The 11,153-nt window shown below is 50.9% G+C and overlaps 2 protein-coding genes across 6 annotated transcripts in view; one reads left to right on the top strand and one right to left on the bottom strand.

Annotated features, from left to right (window-relative positions):
* The window catches only part of Ptk2b (protein tyrosine kinase 2 beta), a 121,226-nt gene extending 116,646 nt beyond the window's left edge, over positions 1–4,580 (top strand). For all 5 annotated transcript variants that reach the window (XM_021204087.2, XM_021204085.2, XM_029541375.1 and 2 more), the window contains 4 exons: positions 737–783; positions 1,400–1,537; positions 1,774–1,854; positions 3,571–4,580. In XM_021204087.2, the coding sequence (XP_021059746.1) occupies positions 737–783; positions 1,400–1,537; positions 1,774–1,854; positions 3,571–3,786 (482 nt within the window). In that variant the 3' untranslated portion in view covers positions 3,787–4,580. The remainder of the gene's footprint in view (positions 1–736; positions 784–1,399; positions 1,538–1,773; positions 1,855–3,570) is intronic.
* A 309-nt stretch (positions 4,581–4,889) lies between these two features.
* The window catches only part of Chrna2 (cholinergic receptor nicotinic alpha 2 subunit), a 12,214-nt gene continuing 5,950 nt past the window's right edge, over positions 4,890–11,153 (bottom strand). Inside the window, exons 6-7 of the mRNA XM_021203531.1 lie at positions 8,037–9,072; positions 4,890–6,888 (exon numbers count right to left, since the gene is read on the bottom strand). Of these exons, the coding sequence (XP_021059190.1) occupies positions 6,763–6,888; positions 8,037–9,072 (1,162 nt within the window). The 3' untranslated portion in view covers positions 4,890–6,762. The remainder of the gene's footprint in view (positions 6,889–8,036; positions 9,073–11,153) is intronic.

The following is an 11,153-nucleotide window of genomic DNA, read 5'->3' as shown; positions in this document are numbered from 1 at the left end:
GAACCTCTTGATTTGCATGATTTTGTGGGGTTTTCTGGGTCGAGCGAGTAGCGAACCATCTTGGCAGGTGGCCTCTGGCCGCTTCCAGGAAGAGGAAGCGCGAACCATCTTCATTTCTTAAGCGAACCTGGAACGCTCTCCCCGTTTCTGGTTTCTGAGCTCATGATCTCATTCTCCAGATAAGAACTAGGGCTGGGGGTGTAAGCGTCTGCCTCGATGAGCACGCTCCTCTGTGGTGGCGAGATCAGAGGCAAGCTTACTGACTTGCAACTTGGCTCCCTCTTACAGCGGCTCCCCCCCAGGCGCTCATGTGCCATTGCCCATCAGAGTCGAGTCGATAGTGTGAAAAATCATCTTCGGTTTGAAAGTTTACTCTCCCCAAAGCTGTCACTGTACCATGGTGGCTCCATAGACTGCCACCTGCAGACTGTGGCTTTCTTTCCTGTGGATGCACAAAGCCAGTATTGCTGTTCCTCAGAAACTTGCCCATCTTGGAGGACTTGGAGTCCCCATACTAGTTGTGTTCATGTGTTGGCTTTTCTCTTTCTAAGCCTTGGACAGATCTTGTCTCTGGCTACAGGGAAAGCAGGAAAACCAAGAGCCTGTTTCCTTGGTTATCTTCCTAGAATTTGGGGGTTACACTCTTGGGGTCTCCTGATGGTAGAGATGGGACACTGGCTTGATTATAAGACCAGGTACTGAGACCTTCACCTACTCCCTGTCCTTCCTATTACAGCGGAGTTCACAGGGCCCCCACAGAAGCCACCACGGCTCGGTGCACAGGTATGTATTGGGGTTATATCTGTCAAAAACTATAGACCTGAAGTGTTCAGAGGCCCTCAGAGATAATCCAGTCCAGTGTCATTATTGTAGAGATGAGCCCCAGAGAACACATGCGTCTGGTCTCAGGTTTGGTCTCGTAGCTAATTCACAACAAAATGGGAGACGAACCAGTTTTTTTTCCACTCCTGCATCTCATCCCTGACTAGAAGAAAGGTCTCATTGGTTCAGCCTAGGATTGAGAGGTGTGGCTTTCTTCCTGAGCCTTCCCCCAGATACCAACATTCCACTGTCCATCCGTTTTCTTGGTTCTAGAATGTGTATTCTCAGTATCCGTTTCACACAAAAATCACTGGAGAGATGTTAAGACAACGTGGACCCCAAGACTAGATGCTGTTTACCTTGATAACACACTAACATTTTGTTTGGGCCTCCCAGTTGGAGGACTGTGACCCCAGAGGCAGAAGGCGTGGCTCTACCCCTGGGGCAGAGCACTATCATTGCAAAGCAGAGGCCTCTTTCCTGGTTGATATCTGTGGGTTCCCAGGAATGAATAATAGTGGTAGAGCGGTCCTCCTGGCTCCCGTGAGCCACTAACCATCCACCTCTCTCTTTCCAGTCCATTCCGCCCACAGCCAACCTGGACAGGACCGATGACCTGGTGTACCACAATGTCATGACCCTGGTGGAGGCCGTGCTGGAACTCAAGAACAAGCTCGGCCAGCTGCCCCCTGAGGACTATGTGGTGGTGGTGAAGGTGACTGACAGGGCTGGACTGAGTCAGAGAGATGGGGGCTTCCCAGACTGACCCTAGAAAGAAAACCACTATGTCCCTCTCATTGACCAGCCCTGTAGACCCCAGAGGAGCAAGGGGACCCTAGGGAGTCCAATCCTGGGCAGTCTTAGAGGGCAGATGCCATCCCAGAGTGCAGTCCCAGGAGGGGCAGCTTTTCACCAAGCAGGTGGAACAGCTGCCATTTCTTGCTCTCGTAGAACGTGGGGCTGAACCTGCGGAAGCTCATCGGCAGTGTGGACGATCTCTTGCCCTCCTTGCCAGCATCTTCGAGGACAGAGGTGAGTGTCCTCATTCTTGGCCATGCCCGCTCTACCTCCTCCTGTCCCTGGCTGTAATTTCCACCAGAGCCATCTGGGCAGCCTTAATTCTCCCAACAAATGTCTCTGCAGAGCATCAGAGCTGTTAGCATCACAGGGTTGAGCCTGCTCTAGGAACTAGTAAACCCAGTCTAGGTCTCCAATAGTCTCAATGGGTATATGCGAGAAAATGCACACCTTCCTCCCCCCCACCCCACCATCCGTTACCTAGCAACCCTTTGCATTCAGATATCTTATTGAGATAAAAAACTATTACTGAAGTCAAGGGGGGAGTCCTGGTGCTCTGGTGGAATGATGCCCGGTGATGTCCCCAAAAGCTGTGACCCACATGGAGAGTACCTTACATGGCAAAAGGAACTTTATTGAACTGATAAAGTCAAGGGTCCAAGCAGGAGAGGTGATAATGGAGTAGCCAGGGGCAAGGGGTCAAAGTCAGAGACAAGGGGATGTGAGGGCCACATTTAGGTCAGAGGGATGCCTCTGCTGGAAGGGACCACAAGGTAAGAGATAACCTCAGAGCTGGGAAAAACAAAGAACAGACTCTCCCCTGGACTCATTAACAGGAACACTGCTCCACTGATGCCCTTAGCCCACGGTGGGACTTATTCCAGAATTCTGATCTCCAGGACTGTTCAAGAATGAACATGTCAAGTTTGCACTGCTGTGTTCCCATGGCCATGGCAAACGGATCTGTTTCTTGTCTGGAATGCGCAGTGCTTTGACGCCTTGCCTTCCAGTGGTCATCTATGCTGTCATGTGATCTCTACTGCCCGTGGTTGCCCAAGGCAAGACAGAACAAGGGCAGAGCTGGCTACCTTCTGGGTGACAGCAGTGGCCTACCAAGGAGTCCCAGGTGGGCAGGTGCCACCAGAGGGCTGAGAGTGCTCCTGAGAACTTGGACAGCTCACCGGGTGAATTTCCCAGTGCAGAGCTGATGGGAAGGCTTGGCACGGCCAACTGATTTACTCATTCACTGCATTATACGGTAGCTTTAGTGCTGTGTACTCATCATGCTAAGCACTAGCAATGCAATGGTTAAATGGATATGGGCTCTGATCTCTGTACTCGACCACAGACAGCTAACCGGTGTGCTACTTTTCTCATTGTTGGAGCAAAATAGCTCAGGAAAATGTCCAAAGAAAGGTTTGTTTTGACTTCATTGTTTGAAGGTGTGGTCCGTTACAGCCGAGGAAGGTATGGTGGGAGGGGTAGGAGGTGACTGTTCACATCGTGTCTACAGTTAGGAAGTGGGAAAAATGATAAACACTTTCTCCTATTTGCTCATTCCAAGACCCCAGCCCATGGATTGCTGTCACCACATTTTGGGAGGGGCTTCCCACCTTAATTAACCCTATCTAGAAACTCCTTTACACACACGGCCAGAGCTTTGTTTCCATGGTCATTCTAAATGCCATCAGTGTGACAATCAAGCTCACCATCAAAGTAGGTGAATGTGGCTGACCATGGTCAGCATTCAGGGATCGCTGCTGTGAAGGAGGTTACTGGGGTGCCTGCTGCATTGATCTTTGTGGACCAGTTCCGGTCTGTGCAGAAGGGTGGATTCAACCCAGGTTTGAGATTAGTTTGTCCCCAGGGAAATTCTGATGTCTTAGCCAATGCTGTCCCAATGGACATTCCCAATACTCATTTAGCTTCTCCTGTGTGATTGCCCACCAGATTGAAGGGACCCAGAAACTGCTCAACAAAGACCTGGCAGAGCTCATCAACAAGATGAGGTTGGCTCAGCAGAACGCCGTGACGTCCCTGAGTGAGGACTGCAAGCGGCAGATGCTCAGAGCGTCCCATACCCTGGCTGTGGATGCCAAGAACCTGCTGGATGCTGTGGACCAAGCCAAGGTTGTGGCTAATCTGGCCCACCCGCCTGCAGAGTGATCAAGAGAGGGGCCACCTGCCTGCATCTTCTGCCCCCACCTGTCTTGGCGTACCTTTCCTGCCTTGCCTCTGGTTATTGGTCTTCCGGGGAAAGCTGAGGAGAGTCCTCCCCTTGCCACTTTGCACGACCCCCCTCTTCCCCAACCCACCCCCAGACTGTGCTACTCGGGCTGCATCTGGACAGAAAGGACTCTGGGCACAGACACGGGGTGGGGTGACATAGTTCGTAGGGGTACTACTGCCAGCCACTCCCTCTTACCCCAGCCTGGGTTGCTGGAGCATCACTGGGGTCTTGAGTGTACCCCTATCGGCCAAGATGGCTTTCTGCATGGACATTTACGAGCCGGTATTCCTCCCTCTTCTTCAGCCCTCAGGGACCCCTGATGCAGAGGGGACAGAGAGGGGTTTTATTTGTAGAGAAGCTGGTGAGATGAGGGCTGGACCTGGCTCTCTTGTACAGTGTACATTGGAATTTATTTAATGTGAGTTTGACCTGGACGGACAGCCAAGGGCCATGGTCCAGGAACAAACCAATCCAGCCACAGGGCTCTGTGTTTTTATGAAACCGAGCGCCACGAGGAAGAAGCAGAGAGTCGGAGGTCAGAACGGGACTCCGTGCCCTTCCTGCGTTTCTCTTCTCCCTCTTTTCTTCTCCCCTCTTTTCTTACTCCACCTTTTTCTCTTCCCCCTTTTCACATCTGCTCCCCTCCTCTCTCGTGTCGGTGGAGAACATTTACCTTCCTTCTTTTTGATCTGTGGTTGAATTAAAATCATTACCATTTGCTTCGTGGTTAGCTTGACTGTGTCGGTCGGTTACTTGATCTGTGGGAGGACACAGACCTGAAAACGCGGCCCTGGAAGAATCAGCCACGTTCCTGTCCAGTACAGATCAGGAGGTGACTAAGGCCAATGAGAAGTGTGTGGTGGCCTCGTGCCTTTTGTCCCACGTGGGCGGTAGTGACACCTCCCTCATCTCAAGGCAGCTCTCCAGGAAGACACTTTGGGACATTCCTCTTTTGACTGTCCTTGAGCCACCTAGGCTCTGGAGGGGACGAGTTAATGCCAGTGACAGCTGGGGCGGCTGGCATGAAGGCATGACACTCTTGACGGCAGACATTTCAGCTTTATTTTGACATTTCACCCACATGCAAGGAGGATGGGAGATAAGAATCATCCAACAAGCATCCCCCCATCAGGAAATCACGTCTTGGGGTTTGACACAGAGAAAAGAGGTGCGGGCTGCATTCAGTGGAGAAAGGGGGAGCCAAGGCCTGAGATTGAGTGGGGTGTCATTAGAACTGGTAACGGGGAGTCTGGGTATGGCAAGCAGGTCTCCTAGGTCTGTCAAGGTGCTATGTGTGGGGTTCAGAAGGAGAGCACCCTAACATAGAGAACAAATTTCCCCTACTTTGCTTCCTACCTTGGTCTCTATATCTATTAGTGGCCCTGAATCCCATTGCTGTTAGTGCCTGGGGTCTAATTCCTTGGGGATTGGAGAATGTTCTGAAAGGCCCAAGCCCCTGGGGTCCTATGCAGTGAAGGGTCGTGGAATATTACAAGTACAAGAACAAGCTACACAGGACAGTTCAGAGCAAGTTAGTCGCCTGATGGGGCCCTGGGAAGACTGGGAAAGAAACCTCCCCCAAAGCTTTGGTATTATGTAGCAGCTCTGGAGTCTAAAGCAACCGGGTTGGTTTCTCTCCACTACTCATGATGAAGGGCCCAGGTGCTGAGCTCTCTCACCCAGCCCAGACTGAGAGAGAAAAAGCAGAGACTCTGCCCTGAAGGAGCACACAATTGAAAGAGCTTGGCACAAAGATCTGAGTCCCTGTGCAAGACATGCTGACAGAGCCGGGAATCGAGGACCAGGGCCCTGTGGACAGCCAGAAGGATGCCAGCATTGGAGACTGCCTTCTTACTTTGTTCTCTTGATTTGAAGGTAGCCCTGATCCCTTGTAGAAATTACTACACCTCTTTTCTGTAGCATAGAACAGTGAGTCATGACGCTGAGGGGAACTTGGCGGCTCCAAGCTGCTTTTGGATGGATAATGGCCCAGCAACTTTTATATCCAATGTTGCTATCCTTCTGCCTCAAGCGTCCACCAGGACACCTAGATCAGTGGTTTTCAACCTTCCGAATGCTATGACCCTTTACAGTTCCTCACGTTATGATCCCAACCACAAAATTATTTTCATTTCAGCTTCATAACAGTAATTTTGAAACTGTTATGCACTGCCATGTAAATGGCTGATATGCAGGATATCTGATATATGACCCCTGTGAAAGGGTCGTTCGACTCCCAGAAGGGTTGCAACCCATGACGCAGGTTGAGAGCCACTGCTCTAGAACTTTCTTTGTGCCCCACTCCTTTGGGAAGTACCCCTGCCCTCTAACATTTCCTGCAAAGCACATAGAGACAAGTTCAGAGAAGACTCTGAGCTTCTTCCTGGGCCTGGATTAAAAATATCCCAACCTGCCTCCCAGCCTCCCCACCCCAGCTGGCTGTACTCTCTGATGTTCTGAATCCACAGTGTTGTGCAGAACTCTTCCACACCAGACACTCCCATTGTCTCCTTGTGCCCATCTTGGGCCGGTGTTCTATTTCCCTTTGCCCTGGTCTGACCCCTCCATCCCTTTGTTTGACCCTTTTGCCATAGACAGCTCCTATCAGGGATATCTCCTGGGAGCCGTGTCACCACCATGTTGTCACCACCTGCAGAGCAGCCTCCACCCCTTCTAGTTCCTCAGCATCCCTAAATAGTTGTCGTGTTGAGTGGTCTCAGTGCTTGTCACCGCAATGGCACCATAAGCTGTTGGCAAGGAGGAAATGGAGTCCAGGCTAGATTGGGGGCCTCGTAGAAACATCACAGGCAGGTGGTATTAAGTCAAAAGACTATTCTAGAGATGGCTCCAGTCACAGAAGAGCAGAAGGTGGTTGTCCAGGCCACCTTGGAGCCAACATGAGGGACATGAAGTCAGATCATTCCAGCCAGGAACGGAGGGAGGAAGAGCCCGATGGTCCCCAGGAAGCAGACGATAATGAACAGCCAGAGGAAGATCCGGTCTACCACCATGGCCACATACTTCCAGTCTTCCTTCACCTGGAGTTAGAATTGGGCTCACAGTGACAAGAGCCAGGGTTTGGGAAGAGGATGTGTCCCTCCCACATCCAGCCTCATGGAGGCAGCAGTCACCAGGCTACTGAAGGCTTGCAAAGCCAAGGTTATCCCACACATGGAGATGGGTGGAGAGAGAAACAGGCTTAGCTCAGGGCTGATACATCCCTGGGAATCCCATTCTATCTTTTCCCATTTCCACATACTGCCAGGCTCAAGAGTCCAGAGAGATAGGAGGAGATGTTAGGCACAGGCCATCAAAATCGGGACATTTTAAATGTGGCTCACAGTAGTCATATAGCTGCCCAATAATGTGCTGCCCCATGCTACCTCCCCACACACCTGAAGGGGACAGAAAGAGGCAGGTTGTAGCCCACGGCAAGTCAGCGTGGAAGAGCTGGAGCTTTGTAGCTCTTCAGCTCATAGGCCAAAGCCAGAGGATCTACATTCTTAGACATCTCCAAATTAATGATCCACGTTCTTATCTACTCAATAAGGTCATCCCACCGTAACCTCAGACCCTTCACTCCTCCTTTGATTGGTAAGGGTACCGCCAGGTTCTGAACACTAATTACTTACTATATGCAGCCCTGGGGAGGGAAGTCCAACCCTGGTTCAGCTGAGAATCCGCAGGGTTTGAGAGTGACTAGGGAAAGTCATAGACTGCCCAGAGCCCAGATGGAGGAGACCCTCTACCACAGGGTAGTGCAGCGGCCAGCGATGCCCTGAGCGGATGCGTTTGTATCTGGTTTCTGTCCCTGCACAGAGCAGTCTCTCTATCTCCCTGCCCTGCCCCCACCCTCTCATAGAAAGACTGCCCAGCCAAAGCCAAAGTAGGTGGAGACCAGCATCTAAGCTCCCCAATTTCCTCACTCTCCCCCACTTAGGTCGAAGAGAGTGGGATGGACCCTGTGGTATTCTGCCATCGGCCAGAAAGCGACCAAAGAACTTCTAGCTAGTATTCCCCTTGCGTGAGCAAGTCCAGACCCTTCAGACGTGACTGAGGGAGACTGGTCCTTACAAGAAGAAGGGAAACGGTTACCCAAGGGGATGCCCTGGGCTCAGATTTTTTCCCTGCTAAGCTGGCAGAGTTACCCACGGGGTGGGGAGGGGCTTCCCTCATCCCGACTCACCGAAGAGTCAGCATCCTCAGACCTCAGGTGGTCAGCAATGTAGTGCACACCTTCTAGTGCTTTCTGTATTTGAGGTGACAGCAGGATCTCACTAGCCTGGGATGGAGTCTTGGCCTCAGACCCCATGGCCTTCAAATGCAGGCTGCCATGGCCATAGAGGACACCCATGGAAGAGTCTGGAAGGCCTGCACACATACATATGTTTTCGTCTTCTTCCTCTTCCTCCTCCTCTTCCTCTGTCTCCTCCCTTTCTTCAGCATCCATGTTGGTCTCCAGCCAATGATAAGTGGGGCTGAGCTTCAGACCCGGGGAGCCATGGAGCTCCACGGGTGGCAGGGGCCGGTTCATCATCAGCCACCGGGGCACCCGGCCTAGCAGGGCCACCCTCACCCAGTTGGGCATGTTGTGCGTGCTAGGGGAACGGTGGTGGACATTGAGCACGAAGACTGTGATCACGATAGAGAGGGTGACGAAGATCATGGTGAAGAGCAGGTACTCGCCGATGAGTGGGATGACCAGCGAGGTGGACGGGATGATCTCCGTGATGAGCAGCAGGAAGACGGTGAGGGAGAGCAGCACCGAGATGCACAGCGTGATCTTCTCGCCACACTCGGAGGGCAGGTAGAACACGAGCACGGTGAGGCAGGAGATGAGCAGGCACGGGATGATGAGGTTGATGGTGTAGAACAGCGGCAGCCGGCGGATAACGAAGTAGTAGGTGACGTCGGGGTAGATCTCCGCGCAGCAGTCGTACTTCTTGCTGTTATAGGTTCCGGTGGCATTGATGATGGCCCACTCGCCGCTCTCCCAGTAGTCCTTCAGGTCCACTGTCTGCTCCATCTGCTCCAGGTCGATCTTGGCCTTGTCGTATGTCCAGGAGCCAAACTTCATCTTGCAGTTCTGCTGGTCGAAGGGGAAGAAGGTCACGTCGATGCTGCAGGAGCTCTTGTAGATGGCTGGGGGCACCCAGTGCACAGTGCCCGTGAAGAAGAGGTGGGCCTTGGTCATGTGGGTCACCGCAAACTCCCCGTCTGCACTGGGAAGAGGAGACAAGCTGGGGTCCTGCATATCTGCCTCTTTGGGGAAGCAGGGCAACTGGGTAAACAAAGTCACTATTGACTGGCTAAGTAGAGTCATCCAAGCAAGGGTGAGCTACATCTCTCCTGCAGACAGACGTATCTGAGTTGTCTTTTCAAATACCAGTGTTTTAATTGCAGAAGTAAAAAATTTAAATAAACTTAAAAAAAGCCACTATTGCCATTTTGATGTCATAACTATATCTCTGACTGTTCCTTAATTTTTCATATTTCAAATCATGGGACATTTATAATCTGGCCCTGATTTTATCCATTTAGTATGTTGAAGGTTTTGTGGTTGTTTTATGAGACAGGGATCTTACTATGTGGCCCCAGCTGGCCCCCAACTTGCTGGCTGGATTTGAACTTGTGATCCTCCTGCCTCAGTATCTTGAATTATGGGATAACAGGTATACTCCAAAATACCTGACTAGAGTAAAGATTTTTGAGTGCTTTGATTTCCCTCACGATGCAAATGGGAACTCAGTTCCAGAAGAGGAAAATCCTAGATTTTGTACCCAGATCTTTTTTGTTGTTGTTGTTGTTCCTTTCCAGAAGAGACAAACATTTTGGCTGGTGAGGAAACTCCCTGTAGTCTGTGCATTTAGCACAGTATTTGGGGCCAGTTTCATCTACCAAGGCCTGTACCTGAGGGATGTGAGATATGGCCCCTGACCTTGGGGAATCACATGGAAATGAGATATAGTCACATGACATCACCATGCAACTGGGCATTTGGAATGCTTCTGAGATCAGGAGGGACTTCTGACTGGGCTCAACAGGATTACTGGTGAAAGCTTAATTAGTTCTTGACCTGGGAGGTGAGATGAGGGCATAAAAACAGGAGGCCTCACAAGAACAAGGAAGAAATCAGCAGGCGGGACTTCATAGGACTCTGAGTTTCCCTGGGTGGAAATAGTCTTTAAACTCCACCCCCAATTCCTACATTCAACCCAAACCTATAGTAGTAATTTTGGTCATTTCACATAACTACCACTAGATGGCAGCAGGTTCCCCATTCAGGAGAAGAGGCCACGTGACTTCACTGACCCTTTGCCTATTAACCTGCAGGAGCGTGTCCTTCACCCTCCCTTTAAATGCAGCCGTTTCGGACCAGCCTTTGTCCTACCAGAAGAACTTGTTGCAATCAGGTATCAGCAACCAGCTGTCTTATTGACAATTTAAAAACTCAGATAAGTCGGCTACTGGGACTTTGCTCCTGATCTGTCAGAGAGAAGCAGAAACTGGAAGACTCCTAGGTGCCAGTTCAGGGCACAGAGATGGGGCCTGGGGGGCTGGGGGCATATGACTCCTGCAGCAGCAAACAGCAGGTGTTTAAGGCTTAGACCACCAGGGGGCGACTATGCTATCCAAAATTATGTCATGCGCCACCCCCACCCCCCACCAAGAACCTTCCATACCTATTCATATCTCAAGAAGGTAGCAGTGCCCCCCCCCCCAGAGACCCGCTTTAGAAAATGTGTTAGCAAAAGACACTGCCATCACTTAAGTATTAACATTTGGCCTTTCTGTGAAACCTTACCCAAGCCAAAAGGAAAGAATAGGTTTTAGTTTCTTCTCTGGGAAATTGTGTGTGTGTGTGTGTGTGTGTGTGTGTGTGTGTGTGTGTGTGTGTGTGTTACATGCACAGGTGTGAGGAGACGCCAGTGCACATGAGTATGTGCCTGTGTGTGTGTATATATATGCATGCATGTTTGTATATGTATGTATTGGAGAGAGAGTGCTGGCACACATGTGTGAATATATGGGTGTATGTGTGTGGTGTGTGCATACGTGTGGGTAGCGCTTGTGCATATTTGAGTGTGTATAGGCCTAAGGCTGCCATCAGGTGTCTTTCCTTGATCATGCTCCACCTTTACTTCTTGAGACAGGTTCTCAAAAATCTTAGGCTTGTTGTTTTTACTAAACTGACTGGCCAGTGAGCTCCTATGATCTACCTGTCTCCCCTACCCCCAGGGCTAGAGTGTTCTCTCTCTCTCTCTCTCTCTCTCTCTCTCTCTCTCTCTCTCTCTCTCTCTCT

The sequence above is a fragment of the Mus pahari genome, chromosome 8 (genome assembly GCF_900095145.1).
Source record: "Mus pahari chromosome 8, PAHARI_EIJ_v1.1, whole genome shotgun sequence".
NCBI classification, from domain to species: domain Eukaryota; kingdom Metazoa; phylum Chordata; class Mammalia; order Rodentia; family Muridae; genus Mus; species Mus pahari.
This window is presented reverse-complemented; position numbering and strand designations above follow the sequence as displayed.